Source organism: Rhinichthys klamathensis, unplaced genomic scaffold, assembly GCF_029890125.1.
Source record: "Rhinichthys klamathensis goyatoka isolate OS25496 unplaced genomic scaffold, OSU_Roscu_1.1 h1tg000566l_1, whole genome shotgun sequence".
NCBI classification, from domain to species: domain Eukaryota; kingdom Metazoa; phylum Chordata; class Actinopteri; order Cypriniformes; family Leuciscidae; genus Rhinichthys; species Rhinichthys klamathensis.
In genome coordinates, this window is record NW_026607032.1 from 1,617,653 (window position 1) to 1,632,875 (window position 15,223).

Genomic DNA, 15,223 nt, shown 5'->3' on the forward strand with positions numbered 1-15,223 from the left:
GAAGCTTTTAAGGTCTGAGGTTTAACCACAGTGACGCACAAGAAGCAACTCTTTTCACACTTTTTTCCCTCTCTTAGAGTCATGCCATAGAGTCACACAACAGCCACGTTTGACATGTTTTTTTTTTATGAGCCCATTTTATACATAGTATAAAGAGAAAACTGTTTTGTTTTTATTTTATCATTTTTGGACACGCCTCAAAAACGGCTGCACTTGTTTACTCACAGTGTGATAAAATGCTCCCCAATCAACTCCATCATGCAGTGTTATCTGTGTTGCAACATAATTGCATGCAAAGGACTAAAATGTGTTTTACAGTCATGCTACTCAACAAAAATAGATAAATGGCACCTCTACCAACACCTTAACCAACTTTTCTGACTGTGAATGAAGAGCGAATGCCTTGCCTTATGCATGCCATATGTATAGTGGACATCCAGGAAAGAATGTTGACACTTCGGATCAATCATTTCTATTATTATACATCTTGATTTATTTACATTTTTCTAGGGGGATTTTGCCTACACTGAACTCTTGTTTTCAACTCACATGAGTAACACTGGTATTGTCATGATTGCCATGAAATAAAGAAAGAAAACAAGGAAGCATCTGGAACTTTATCATCTTCCCATTTTCACTGTTTTCTAAGGTTTGTTTGTCACTGTGTTGTTCAGTCACATTGATGACATGACATGACAGGATCCAGATTTTTATCAGCACAAGTAAAACACTAATCATTCGCTAGTTGATGAATTAGAGCAATAGCATACACAGCAACCTCTTTACCAACAATTTACACAATACAGATGATATGTCAACACTTCTGATCCTGGCTATGCCTTGATAACGTTTCAAGTTTGATCATAAATAAGCTTTCATTTGCATTTTTTTACACGCAATCCTTGCATGTATGGTTCCTTACTCAAGTGTGAATCTTCGTGCCCCAGACATCCTGTTTATCATTAAAACTGTCACCCCAGACACTTATTACATTTATTTTTTTATGCACTATTATGCCATATCCTGTTTCAAATGACAAATTTCCTCTTTCTCACTGGTCAGACACTACTGCATGTTCTCCCTTGGAGTAAATATAAAATATTTTATTTCATATAACAGTGCAAGTTAATAAACAACTGTGATGCTTAGATATGCAAGATAGTTTTTAGGTCATGCTGTTGGACGGCTTCTCAAAACGAGTCGTTTTGGGTTATCTTGGATCTGTTGTCGCCATTGCTGAATGCAGTACTGATTGCTCAATTTACAAACTCTTATCGCTCGTTTCCAGACATGATTGACAGTGATAAGATCAAAAACATGTTCTGTGTTGGTATAAACTATTTCTGTGCGAAAATGTGTTGGATATGTTAATTTAAAATGCAAACAACACTCAACAACAAAATGTGTACAAATTACCTTTAGCTTGTCATTGGTGCAGTACCATTAAAAGGACAACTTTGTACCTTATGTAGCACCTCTAAGGTAATAATATGCACCTTTTAGGGGTAAAACAAAAAGGTACAAAGATGTCCTTTTAAGGGGACTACCCCAGTTACAAGCTGTTGTACCCCAAAGGTAAAATTTTTGCACAATTTTTTTTGAGAGAGAATGTCTACATCACAAGAGCAAGAGGTAATAGACGTTTGTGCTCTGTGTCTATAATTATACCTAGTGGCCTCCATATGTGACATTTTACGCACGCCAACCATAAACTGTTCCTCTTTCTTTGCAGTTTCCAGTGATCAGGTCAAACAAAAAACACATGCACACACACATGCACTTTTAATCCTTTTCATTTTAGGCCTTCCTCAAACTGTGGTTTGAGCCCTGGTTAAAGTCATAGACTGTAAAAAAAAAAGTTAAAACTCAAAAAACCATTGAGGAGGTAGCATGTGATTCATCTTAGACTGGCTCCAAAACCCTTTCAATGTTAACACTGCTAAAAAAAAAGCTAACTTTTACAGATTCCTTATCTGTAGGTTATTTCACTAAACTGAGGACTGTTATAAAGTTATCAGTCGCAAGTGTAAATAGCAAAAAGCTGATGCAATGCACGTCTTGCTTTAAATCAGTGCAAACTGACGTGAAAGTTGATTTAGGTGGTGGCCCTCCATACGTCAATTTGCATGACAAACCTAGCAACTGTTGTAACACTGAGAGATGAGGACAAATGTCATTTAGTACCTTGTACTACTGAGAACATTCTGCGGTGAACATTTGCACGCCATGCTAAGACCACAAGGTTATAGAGGAACAAAGCACAGATAATGCATCTCATACACCCCCACAAAACTGTTACTCTGAGTGTGGAGGGTTTATGAATTCACTTTGCAGAAAGCAAAAAATGCATTTTAATACTATTATGCGATGAGGCTAGAAAGATTTCAGGTTGTTAGCTGGATGCTAATCTGTAGCTGCAATGCTTGTTTAGTTTTAGTCACTCACTCTTTTGGTTAACTCTCTGCTCTAAAATAAGGCTGAGGTGTACATCTATTTGTGTTTGTTTGTTTGAGTGCCTATGTTTCCATTATACCCTTCTCGGTCACATGATGTTTTGAATAGTGTCATGAGCCCTGTGGTATCACAGTGGTAAAGTGAAAAATTAAACCAAAAAAAGTGAGAAAAACAAATGACATGAGCGTGATTTCACAAAGCGTGACTTCCTCAATTTTTCGTCAGAGCAACATGAGATCTTCTAACAACAACCTTCTGAAACCATAAAAGATTCTGAGGGAAGTTTATAGCATCATTGCGTCTAAAGAAGATAAGAGTATAGTTGATTTCGAAGCATTAAATCGACATGAAAAATATCACCAAATCTATTTTCTAAATGCGTGCTATAGGCCTAGATCTTATTGTGAACAATTAATCTGTGTATATTTATTTTTTTCCTTCTTTTTTTTAAATTCGTAATGTTTAATCAAAAGGTTGTAAGTGGACCTTCCAATGAAAATGACAGACTTCTCTCTGGTGATACCCAATGTACTGTGTTAATATAAGGGATTTTTCCGTATTGATTCTTCACAGGTGTTTGTTTACATTGTGTTGTGTTTTAGGGCTAAAGGAAATCTATTGTGTAATTCCATGTACTTTTGGGTTGTAACTCACTGAAAGCATTACTAACGTTTTACTATTTTTCAATAGCATTACCAACCAATTTGAGTCCCTGTACTATGTATTTGACCCAGTTATGTAAATTATGGTGCTTTTGTTGTATTTCATATAGCTACATTTACCTGTTTAAGTTTGATATTGTCACCCTAATTGGGATGTTCTTTCATTCAAAGAACAAATGTAGTTTGTTACGTACTTGTTGTCCATCTGGCATTCATTTTGAGCAAGTAACTGTGCAAATAAATACAATTACACAATTTTTCATGAGATTTTTTTGCAGTAAATTAATGATACTGAATGCCTTAGAATTACATATTATATTGAGAAAAATGGAACAGCCTAGATTTAATCATATGCAGCTTTATTGAAGAAACAGTGAATGGGACTCCACACTTTGGGCCAGGGGTCTGCATTCATCAAGACTGCATTGACTGAAGGACCTCACAGAATTCAAGAGGATTCAGTATCATCTGCATCAGAGATGACTGATGTCTCTGTGTAAGAAAGATGAGGAAAGTCACATGCTGGTCTTGTTGATGACTGGTAAAAATAGTAAAGTCACATGGCGAATGCAAGGGCAGCTCATGGACAGCACAAATAAAAGTTGACTTCAAATCCAACAGTGGAAATGATTGCGCACATACCTGTAATGATTTCTTTGACCTTTATTTGACCAGCTGTTGGTAGAAAAAAGGGACAATGTAATAAAGGCACACACATTAATAAACATAGAGAGAAAGGGACAAGGGATGAGCACTATTAATTGGCTGAAGTATTTGTCAACATTCATAAACCTGAAGCAGTTTCTGTCCTACACTGCCTTTGCATGTTAGAGTAAAACTTGCCTGTCAGGATGTATCTAGTTTGTATGTCCTTTGGGGCAGGGTTATGGGGGGAGTCCTGGGGGGTGCTGGTGTGGGGCAAAGCCCTCCCTACAGGATGGAAAAGCGCAGATGAGAAAGCGCCCCCCCTCCCCATGCCCCTGGACTTTTCTTTTCAATAAAAATGCCTATCATCACAACTATTTACATTTTATCTAAATGTTATGGATGAATACGGTGTTTTCCTCATAATAACATTTACTAAACAAGTGACAGCCATAAGTCAACAACATGCGTCACTTCATCATGTGCATGAAAAGTGAAAACAGAATGATCATCCTGTCCGCTTTGTGACATCAACGACAATTTGCGTTGCTGTAGGGGTGTATAGTAAGGATAGTTAACCAAAAAATTTAAATTCCGCCAATCATAAGTCATAAGAGTTTCCTTTTTCCATGGAGCACCTAAGTGATATTTTTAAGAGTATCTTGACCACTCTTTAAATATAATGAATGTGAGTGAGGACTGGGGCTGTGAAGCTACAAAATGGCAATTAAAAACCCAACGCATTCTCACCCCAAGGCGTCACTAAAATGACAATTTTGACCATGCTTCAATATTCGACGCTTTAGGCACCCTTTAGCGTCAGTTACATGACGCGATCCTAGGGCGTCATCTTACTGACGCTTTACCTAAGCGTCAGTTAGATGACGCTGGTAGGTTTAGGTCTGGGGTAGGGTTAGGATTAGATAGCGTCATCTAACTGACGTTAAAGGTAAAGCGTCAGCAAGATGACGCCCTAGGATCGCGTCATGTAACTGACGCTAAAGGGTGCCTAAAGCGTCGAATATTGAAGCATGGTCAAAATGATTCCCAAGGCGTCAGTTTCATGACGCCTAGGGATGAGAATGGGCTGAAAAACCATACAAATCATAAACTGCGTCCATATGACTTGATATCATGAATAATTCTTTTGATAGTCTTTTTACATAAACTGGATCCAGTTCACAAACCTGTCTAAATGATTCACTCACAAATCGGACAGATCCGGTTCTCACTAAAGCAATGATGCTGTTAACAGCTCATTGAAGGGGAAGATTATCAGTGAATACCAATGGAAATTTTACTATTACACAGAAGAAAAAAACGTCATAAGGGTTTGGAATGACATGAGGGTGTGTAAAGGATGACAGAATTTTGAAACTTTGAAATCTATCTCTCTCTTATCTCAGATGGCAAGGAGATATTTGTGTCTTCATCATCAAATTCAAACTCATATGTGTACTAACATTCTGTTGGTTTGAGCAGTCATGCAATGCGTATGGTCATATAACTATAACAGTTTTGTTAACAGTAACCAAACACTCAATAAGATTCAACCGCCTGACCACAGAAGCTTTCCAAGGTAGCCAGGAAACTCCCTGATGACTGTCTCCAATGCTTCTGATACCATTGTTGCTGTGGGTCCTTGCGATTTGTTAAACTTACATAAACTTTTGGTTTCCATCTACTCAAAGATATTGAAACTACAAAAGCAGCTCTCACCTGAAAAAGTGTATGATGACTCTGTGAACTCAGGCATCCTGAAAATTAAAAAGTACGAATGAAAAAAAGAAAGAAAGAAAATGAAGCAAACAATGCAATCTCTATAAAGGTAGTTGACTTGACAAACTTTTAGAATTGTCCTGTGTATTGCTAACACTTTCCAATTTATTTATGATATACCAATCAAGCAACAGAATATGTGTATTTCGAAAACGTCATCATACCACAGACCATCACATTAAAATAAACTAGTGAAGGCAAAAAGGTGGAAAAACTCGACATAAAATAGACACTTTCCTTGATCTGCACATATATGTAAATTTTAACCTAAGATCCTGGGGCCAGTTGCATAAACTTGGCCTCTATGTTAAGACTGTGTCAGTTAATAACTAGTTTGACCAACTAGCATTTATACAAGAGGTAATCACTCAGATTCGGATTAGACCAAACTACCTTTTTATGTAACTTCAAAAAGTTGGGACCAATCTTGGAAGAAGAAAAAAATGAGGTTACTAACTTTTAAGACTAGTCTAAGATGTTTATGCAACCGGCCACACTGATGTTGAATTGAATTAATCATGACCATGTTATATGTCAACTAGCCATATGATTATGACAATATTTACTTGAAGTCGTCTCCTTCCAGTAGCTTTCTGTAGGTGGAGATCTCAACATCCAGGGCGAGTTTGATGTCCAGCAGCTCTTGGTAGGCCAGGATCTGTTTGTGAAGGTCTGTTTTAGCCAACTCTATGGCTGATGTGAGGCTAGCAATCTGTGCCTGATACTCAGCAACACCCACACTAGACTGAGCCTGGGCTTCTGCTAAACTCTGCTCCAGAGACATGTTCTGAAAAGATAAACACAAACAAATGTTCTTCTTCATAGATGGCTGTCATGATATGTTATGTTTCAAAGACTAAAGGCCTATTCACAAAAATTATAACTATAAGCGTCCACACCAACGGACGATAGCATGTTGTTTATTATATGTGCCTGCTGCAGTTTTGTTGTCTGCCACTTTAAATGCTCAAGCTCTTTAAAGCAGGATAGATTCTAATTGGCTGTCAATGGATTTTTGATAGAATGGATCAGCTGGGGAAAAAAATGATCTGAAAGTGATTCCAATGATATCTTTGGCTGTTGTTATTGATATAATTATGCGTGGACTCCAATATTTTCATAGAACTAGAACCATTATTAAAACTTTAATTTGTTATCAGTTATCATCCTTGGTGTGTGTGTGTGTGTGTGTGGGGGGGGGGGGGGGGGGGGGGGCAGTAATTATAATAATAAATAATAATAAATATATAATAAAAAATAAATAAATAAATAAATAAGCAGTAATTAAACCCATAATTACTGCTTATTAGTAGTTAGTAAGGTAGTTGTTAAGTTTAGGTATTGGGTAGGATTAAGGGATGTAGAATATGGTCATACAGAATAAGATATGCTTTATAAGTACTAATAAACAGCCAATATCCTAGTAATATGCATGCTATGCATGTTTCATTGTCTTTTCATAGAATAATTGTCCAACTTTACCGCACGGTAAACCAAAAACACCTAATTATTCAGCACTATGATATCTCATGTTCTCAGACATCGAATTTATTGTAAATGATGTCATAAAACTCTTGAAGTGTCTGAGTTGTTTGGGAAACTGCCACTTTTGCAGTAGTGCAACTTCACTTGTAGCATTGGGGCTTTTGCTGCCAATTCGAAACGGCTGAGATCAATAAACCACTTCCTATGTCATCTGTTTCCCGTCTCAGACAGCTGTGATTTATTCAAGAGATGTTTATAATATGCTGAGAACCTGCGCTGAAGCATTTCACACTGCTGACGAACATTGTTTCTCAAGGGACCTGCCACTGTTGAGCCCCACCTGAACAGTCCTAAAAATACCTTTCTCGTGCTTAAGTTAATTAAATTGCACTTAATTTCATTGCTGTCAAAAGTGCCTTGATTTGGCCAACATTACACATCCTTTACACTTACCGTGGCCACAAGCCCTTGCAGCTCTAAATTCAGTGTCTGCAGCTCTTTCCTGGCTACTGTGATTTCTACTTTGGCCGATGACACGGCTTCTGTGTTTTTGGCATTGGTCGTCTGCATCTCATCCATCTAGATTCATAAGTAGAGAGTATAAGAGCTATTAGTTGGAATGCCAAAATTATCGAAACATTCAGACAATGTAAGCACTTCTTGTGTGCAGACCTTGAGTTTGTAATAAGCCTCAGCCTCCTCTCTGTGTTGCTGCACAGATTTATCATATTCCATTCGCATCTTGTTGAGTGCTACAGAGATGTCAAAGGACTTCCCGGTGTCTACTTCAATCATTGAGACTGAAGTGTCCATTGTTGTTGTGCCCAGTTTAGATTGCAAAGATGACAATTCCTAAAGTGATAGACATAACACACAGAGAGAAATTAATAAAAAGAAAGAAATACATTAAATTAATCAAAAATCCCATAGTCTCTTACATTTTTACAAAACATTTAAAAAAATGCTGTTCTTTCAAACTTTCTATTCATTAAAAGAATCCTGAAAAAATGTATCATGGTTTCCACAAAAAATAGTAAGCAGCACTGTTTTCAACAGTGATGATAATAATAAGAAATGTTTCTTGAGCTTAATAATGAATAAATTAAAACATATTTAAATCCAAACAGTTATTTTAAATTGTTACAAAATGTCACCATATTAGTGTTTTTACAGTTTTGATCAAATAAATTTAGTCTTGGTGATCATTAGGTGATCATTGTTTTATTTTTTAATGTTCATGATTGAAAACAATAAAATAATATAAATATATTTGCTTTTTTTATATTTGCAATTTCACATTATCTTGAGAAATTTCACATTATCTTGATTACTCCTTGCATGTATGGATTTCAGGATTTGACGGAAATGTACCTCCTCTTGTGTTTTGCTGACAAAGTCCAGTTCATTTTTCAGGCTGGAGAATTTGGCATCCAAATCAATTCTTAAGTCAGAGGCCAATTCAATGTCCTGAAAAGGGATACAGGCATTTGTGGTCAAAGTTTTGTCTACGAACAACAAATTAAAACAATAACAGATCGTTTTTAGAATACATTATGTTACTGGATGTCATCCTGCTCACCTTTTTCATGGCAGCAATATCAGACTCAAGCTGAAACTTCACTCCTTGTTCAAAGTCAAGCCTTAGTGAAAATCCAAAAAAAGAACAATGTTATTTATTGACAATATGCTGTATATTTCAAGTTTGAATAACATTAAGCATTTTAAGAAAAAGAAAAAAAACTATGCCATTGAAAAAAGGAAACACTCACTTAGCCTTCAGTTCATGGGCAGTTCCACGGACATTGTCCAGCTCAATCTCCAGTTTGACAGTGTCGATGGTGAGAGTTTCCAATGTGCTACGATACTCGCTCAGCTGGGCCTCATACTCCACCGTGGCAGTCACGGATGACTCTTGGGACACATCCGTCCCCCCAGTCAGCTGGGACAGCTTGGCCTCCAGAGCTGCGTTCTCATGCTGTAGCGCCCGTACTTTGGCCATGTATGTGGAAAAGCGGTCATTGAGCCCAGAGAGTGTGTGCTTCTCAGCTGCTCTGGAAAGTGTTGGGGCCAAGGCAGAGCCTGATGCTGGACCGGAGGCGAGTGCGGCGCCTGCACCGAGTCCTCCTGCAGCAACGGCGCGACCCATAGCGAATGCAGGACTGTCAAACAGTGCACCACCACCACCACCTCCCAGTGCCAATCCTGCACCACCTCCAGCACCTCCACCAAGGCCAAAACCAAGGCCAAGACCTCCACCGGCTCCAAAGCCCAGTCCTCCTCCCAGGCCAAGACCTCCACCGGCTCCAAAGCCCTGTCCTCCTCCCAGGCCAAGAGCTCCACCTAAGCCAGCACCACCTCCTAGCCCCAGACCCAATCTTGCTCCACGACTTGCACCAAGACCTCCGTATCCCCCAGACATCCTGGAAGAGGCTAAGGAAACAGACAAAGCCATGGTGAATAGCTATGGATGAGTGCTGAAGGATCAGAGTCTGAAATGAGCAGAGAGTGCAGGCAGAGTGAGAGACTAATGCTCGCAGTTTAAATACACTTAAGGGAGGGAGGGCAGTGCAAAAAGAGACACTCTATTGAGAAAGAATAAGCTGTAACTTGTCTCAGTGGCAAGGTATGGCGTCGGTTGTCTGTTAAACCTCAAAAAAATTCTCACCTTCAGGCATATTTTCCCTCTAGGACGGGACTTCAATCTAAATGCTGTATTTGCAGTGAAAGCTAAAAGATGAATATCACCCTTAGAACTCACCAACCGATTTTTTAAATGGCCTTATTCTCTTTTGGACAATCACTAAACTAAAATACAAAACAATGACTGTTTCCAAACAGGTTTCCCAAACTTTTATAATCAGCTGTCTCATAATTGATTTTTTTTAAGCCAATCGCCTAAGAATGAGACTAATCACAGGAAAATTACATTACTGATTTATGACTAAAAGACATTTTCGTTAATTAAAACAAAGCTATAATATAAATATATTTTTAACAAATTAAATGAGAATTTAATTTGAAATCGTGCCTTAAGTTGAAGTATACTAAAATAAAAATAAATCAAAGATAAATAGAAATATAAAAAAAAAACTAATACAAATGACAAAAGCACATAACAAAATTACTCAAACTTAAACTGAAAATATAAAAATAAAAGCTAAATCAAACTAAAAAATATATAGGAAAAACTATAATAGTACATGGTCTTAAATACTCTTCATTAGCAAATATTATGAGCTGTGACTTCAAAGGGAACAGACAGGAAAAATTTATTAAATATAATTCAATTAAAATAATAAAATAAATATACAATCAAATATACAATTTTATGCTTTTAAGAGCCCTCCATGAAGAATCAGGCACTGGTAAAAACATACTTTCAGAAAATATTAGTGGTATACAAGCTGCTTGCATGTATATTTAATTAAATTTATTCAGATTACATTGCTACTTTAGACCAGTCAATGGTTCTTTTTAGAACCCACACATTACCAGACTTTCACAGTGTTCCAAACACAACAAACTCCCACAGAAGCATGAACCTTGCTGCTAAAAGATGCTTGAAAAATGAAAACAATATGTGTTCTAAAATTGGCTCAATATATCAAACCTGTTTGATCCACTGACTGAATTAAATCATAGTCCGAAGTTAAAAAGTCTGAGCACATCATACACTACGCAATTTTCTTTGAATTTTGTAAGCCCAGCCTTTACGCAATTATTATTACAGATCTCTTACATAAGGTCAGTGCTATCAGTGACATTAATACAATTTGGAATCTGCTTAGTCTTGAAAGTCTATGTTATGCTCAAGGGCAGACTCTACTGATAGGTTTGTGCCTGTTCTGATGGCAGGTGATGCATACCTTCACTCATTTTGCAAATTCAAGGCATGCCCATGGCATAAATACACTCAGCTGCCACATCTGTGATTCATGTTATGAACAATTAAAATTTAATGTAATAGAAACCTTTATCGTATGAAGAGAAAGGCCAAGACAACTCAATTATTGTGAAAAATGTGCAAATTAAATCATTCAATACTAGATTAGGATCCCTGGATCCAGACGCAGAATCAGACATGAAAATCAATGTAATGTATAAAATCCCTTCAACAATAAATGATGGGGAAAGGGAAGGGGAAATCACACCCTGTTGTTCTGATCAGAAGAGGAATTGTCTGTGGTTCAGTGGAAAGCAATGTGATTATTTTTGTTTCTATAAATCCCAGAACAGTCTAAAGTGCACTATGCACTTCTCCTATAGGTTATTTCGAATATTTCGAATATTTATTCTGATACTGGTTTATTGCAAGAGACAAACTCAAAGGTTAGGTTAATCCTTCTTGATTTACATATAACAGTACATTTATTCGTAATGCAGAAATAACTAGTAGAACTCTGGTGACGAATTTGGCTGGAAGTCAAAAAGTACATCAAAATGAATGTGGTGTATCTTATTGGTTCAAAAGGCCCCTTTGAGCAAGATAGTCTAAGAGCTCTTTGCTCTGAGAAACAGTTGCGAAACCAAAGTTGAATCTGGGTTACATACTAAAATGTCGGTGTTTCTTTTAAAATGTATTTTCAGTTTCATACAGTATAGGTCCTGAAAGCCCCTGAATTTACATAAATGTCTTTACATAAAACAAAACGGCAGGACGGATGGATGGATGGATTAGATAGATAGATAGATAGATAGATAGATAGATAGATAGATAGATAGATAGATAGATAGATAGATAGATAGATAGATCTTTCTCTTTCTGTTGCCTATTTTTTCCTCATTTCTTGTTTATTTGAGGTATATATAGCCTATATCTCATAAACACATGGCACATACACATGTAGGCCTACTCACTTGGGTCATTGTGATGATGATAGTTTAGTTTCCGCACTGTCAAACAGAAAACATACTGAGAGGGGGGCCTGGATTGGTCCATAGAGCTTTCCTGAGAAGACCACTGTGCTGAGACAGCTGAAAACTGCCTAGCGGTGATGAACAAAGACCATTGACCAGCATCACCAGGTCTCTATCACAATAGTATTAAAACAAAGAGCCTGCTTTCCAGAAGGCTAGGCCACCATAAAGAGGCATGCATTGGTAGCTGTTGCCGTTTAGCTGAGGGGAGGTCAGTGGACATTTACGCTTGCATTGTGGTCATGTCTATGGACTAATAGTGGTCTGTCACTTAAAAAGCATCAGGACAGAAATGCCTCTGCCACGACGTCGATCCTCCTTCCTGGGCCAGGCTGCAGCGGAGCGGCCCGGCGGTGTGGGCCGCATGAGTGCGACAGGGACCTCTGCGCCTCGGGGAGTGTTTGTAGGCATGGCTCCCACCGGAGGTACCAGCAGCCTGGGTGCACGCGTGTCCCGCAGAGCGCTGGGCATCAGCAGTGTGTTTATGCAGGGCCTTAGAAGCACCACGGTTCCTGTAGTGACCCAGCCCTGGGATCGAGGCCACCAGTATGGCTTCGACAGCCTTAACACATGCCTGTTGGAGTATCGTGATAAAGTTCACGCTCTGGAACAACTCAACCAACAACTGGAGGAACAGATCAGACACTGCTTAGATAGGAAAGCCTTCAGCGCCGGGACATGGACTGGCCTAAAGCAAGACTGGGAGGATGTTTATATGCAGGTATAGGAATTGGGCTGTATAGATCAAGCATAGAGGTCAAAGAGCACACTTTTCATTTAATGAATTAAAACTTTTAATATCTTTTAAATTAAAATATTTCTTTTTTATTTATTTATCCTACAATTTTTTTGTAGAGAAAATATCTTAAATTTAAGTTGACTTTTTTTACACTACACTGAACCCATTTTTTTAAACATAAATCTAACAAAATGTAGCGATATTTATATTTGTTAAAAAAAAACATTTGACCATATATTTAGAGAATATTTATTTATTTAGAGAGAGAGAGAATATTGTCAAACTTTATATTTAAATTAATTTATATATATATTTTCTGGGAACAGGTTAAAAAAAAAAGAACCTCCACTGAGGAGGTAAAAAAGATACTCGTACTTGCTGGCGTACATGCTAACATCTTCCTGCTTTCTGTAAGGTCAGTGAGGCCACTCTGGACAACGCTCGACTTATGCTCCAGACTGAGAATATTCAAGCCAATACAGAGGACTTTAAAGAGAGGTGTGAGTGTGCTTCATTGATTAAAACAGAGAAACAGATTTTCATCGCTCTAGCATTTATCTGCATGAACAGATTTCCAGCAAAGAGTGTGTTTTTATGCACGATTGTGTAGGTACGAGAATGAGCAGCCGTTCCGTAAAGCAGTAGAGGAGGAGATTAACTCTCTGTACAAAGTCATCGATGATGCAAACCTGACCAGGATGGACCTGGAAAATGATATTGACAGCATGAAGAATGAGCTGATGAATCTGGAGCAAAGTCATATGGAGGTGAAATAAGACCACAGCTCAATGATAGAATTATCTTAGAGTTAGAGTAAAATTAGGATCTTCTTTTGCTCTTCTTTAGGATATTAGAGTGCTCTATGAGCAGATGTCAGGGTGTGAGGTTGATAAGCCGGATGCTCCCACTGAGACCAACCTGGACCAGATTCTAGCTTTCATCCGTTCCCACTGGGAGAAGGTCATTGAGAGGAACCGTGCTGAGACTGACGCCAACTTTGAGTGCAAGGTAAACCATAGAACATGAATCATATATATATATATATATATAACGGTTAGTTCCAATCCTTGATTCTGATTGGTAAATAGCTGTTTTATTCACGATAAAACACGGCTATGACCGCTTCACACGGTTCTGTGTATCACTACACAATACTTATTGCTTATATATATATATACACAGTATATACACACACACACACACTTACCCCCATGTGTGAATGTGCAGCAGGCCCACAGTGTGAACAGTAAGCTGAGTCGAGAAGAAGAGGAGCTTGAGAGTCTGAAGACAGAATGCAATGATGCCGGGTGCAAGATTCAGAGTCTGCAGGCCGAGACTGAGTCTATTAGAGCTCTGGTAGGACAACTTTCTCAAAGTGTGATGCAAAAAAAATCATAAAGCACAACAATATTCAATTGACTGAACTTTGTATGATCCCTGATTCCCTGCAGAAACGAGGCCTGGAGAACGCCCTCAATGATGCCAAGCACTGGCATGACATTGAGCTCCAAAACCTGGGCTCTGTTATCGGAAAGCTGGAGGGCGAGCTCACTGACGTCCGTGGGGACATCGAGCAGCAGCGTCGGGACTATGAGACCTTGCACAACAACAAGATGAAGCTGGATCTGGAGATTGGAACGTATCATGGAATCCTGGACGGAGAGGAGAGCAGATTCCACTCCTCAATGTGAGGCTCATTTTCAATCTGCTTTTGACAGGAGGACAAGGACTGTAAAAACAACTAAAGCCCTGACTCAATCTTCTTCCTCGTTCTTCCGAAGTCTTAAGTTCTTTGAAACTCTCCCTAGTTTCAGTTTCTGTGATTCAAGACAGATCTCTCAGGGGATATTGTATGTAACCACAATGTTCTGTACTGTAGGTTCCCCGATGGTTCTTCAGTACCTGAGGGACGAACTGATGCCACATTTTCCACATCTGAACCACAGAGCTGTCCACAGACAGAAGGTACTTTTTCAAAATATATTTTATCTACAAAACATAGTTCTCAAATTATCTGACTGTAGTATGAATATTAAGCATGATGAAGCTTTTTAAATATTTCTTAACTTGATATTAAGCTTTTTGGAGATTAAAAAACATGTTTTTGATGTCCTTCGTCAGGTTCTAATGCTCCTGGTGCTCCAGAAGAAAGAATGAATGAATGAAATATTTTATTCATTTTCATTTGTTTCTCCTCACTTGTAGTTTACAGCATCTATAGACTACATGATTGCTGTGCAGGTTAAGAAATGAATAAAAACAAAAGACATAAATTGAAGATCCAATCATAAAACATTGACTTTATTTTTATTTAGCATTCAGCTGATTTTATATACCAAGACTCTCCAGTTGATTCTCTAGCCTCTATGATTCCATATCCTGATCCTATATGCCTATATTCTGTTTTACTCCCACGGGTACCAAAGCCATAAATGATAGTGTGGGGAAATATGAATAATTGACTATGGTCAAAACTGAAGCTCCTTAACACGATAATGACACCTTGTGGTTATAATGACACGTCTATGAAACTGCCACTTAG

At 38.1% G+C, this 15,223-nt stretch overlaps 2 protein-coding genes across 5 annotated transcripts; one reads left to right on the forward strand and one right to left on the reverse strand.

Annotated features, from left to right (window-relative positions):
- Positions 1-3,467: 3,467 nt before the first annotated feature.
- On the reverse strand, positions 3,468-9,553 carry zgc:136930 (uncharacterized protein LOC563946 homolog). 3 transcript variants are annotated; one of them, XM_056239518.1, is made up of 9 exons: positions 8,795-9,553; positions 8,605-8,665; positions 8,397-8,492; positions 7,698-7,877; positions 7,479-7,604; positions 6,107-6,327; positions 5,481-5,518; positions 3,759-3,791; positions 3,468-3,608 (listed from the first exon to the last, which is right to left on the reverse strand). In XM_056239518.1, the coding sequence occupies exons 1-9, from the start codon at positions 9,475-9,477 to the stop codon at positions 3,565-3,567; spliced, it is 1,482 nt and encodes a 493-aa protein (XP_056095493.1). In that variant the 5' UTR covers positions 9,478-9,553; the 3' UTR covers positions 3,468-3,564. The 3 variants fall into 3 exon arrangements, with proteins under 3 accessions (XP_056095493.1, XP_056095491.1, XP_056095492.1); XM_056239517.1 differs by lacking the exons at positions 3,468-3,608; positions 3,759-3,791 and adding an exon at positions 3,885-4,046 and having other exon boundaries at positions 8,795-9,275; positions 9,318-9,553; XM_056239516.1 differs by lacking the exons at positions 3,468-3,608; positions 3,759-3,791 and adding an exon at positions 3,883-4,046.
- A 2,514-nt stretch (positions 9,554-12,067) lies between these two features.
- On the forward strand, positions 12,068-14,959 carry bfsp2 (beaded filament structural protein 2, phakinin). Of its 2 annotated transcripts, none has more exons than XM_056239524.1 (8): positions 12,068-12,663; positions 13,097-13,179; positions 13,292-13,448; positions 13,528-13,689; positions 13,912-14,037; positions 14,133-14,368; positions 14,561-14,646; positions 14,803-14,959. In XM_056239524.1, the coding sequence occupies exons 1-8, from the start codon at positions 12,235-12,237 to the stop codon at positions 14,844-14,846; spliced, it is 1,323 nt and encodes a 440-aa protein (XP_056095499.1). In that variant the 5' UTR covers positions 12,068-12,234; the 3' UTR covers positions 14,847-14,959. The 2 variants fall into 2 exon arrangements, with proteins under 2 accessions (XP_056095499.1, XP_056095497.1); XM_056239522.1 differs by having other exon boundaries at positions 12,072-12,663; positions 13,909-14,037.
- Positions 14,960-15,223: the final 264 nt, after the last annotated feature.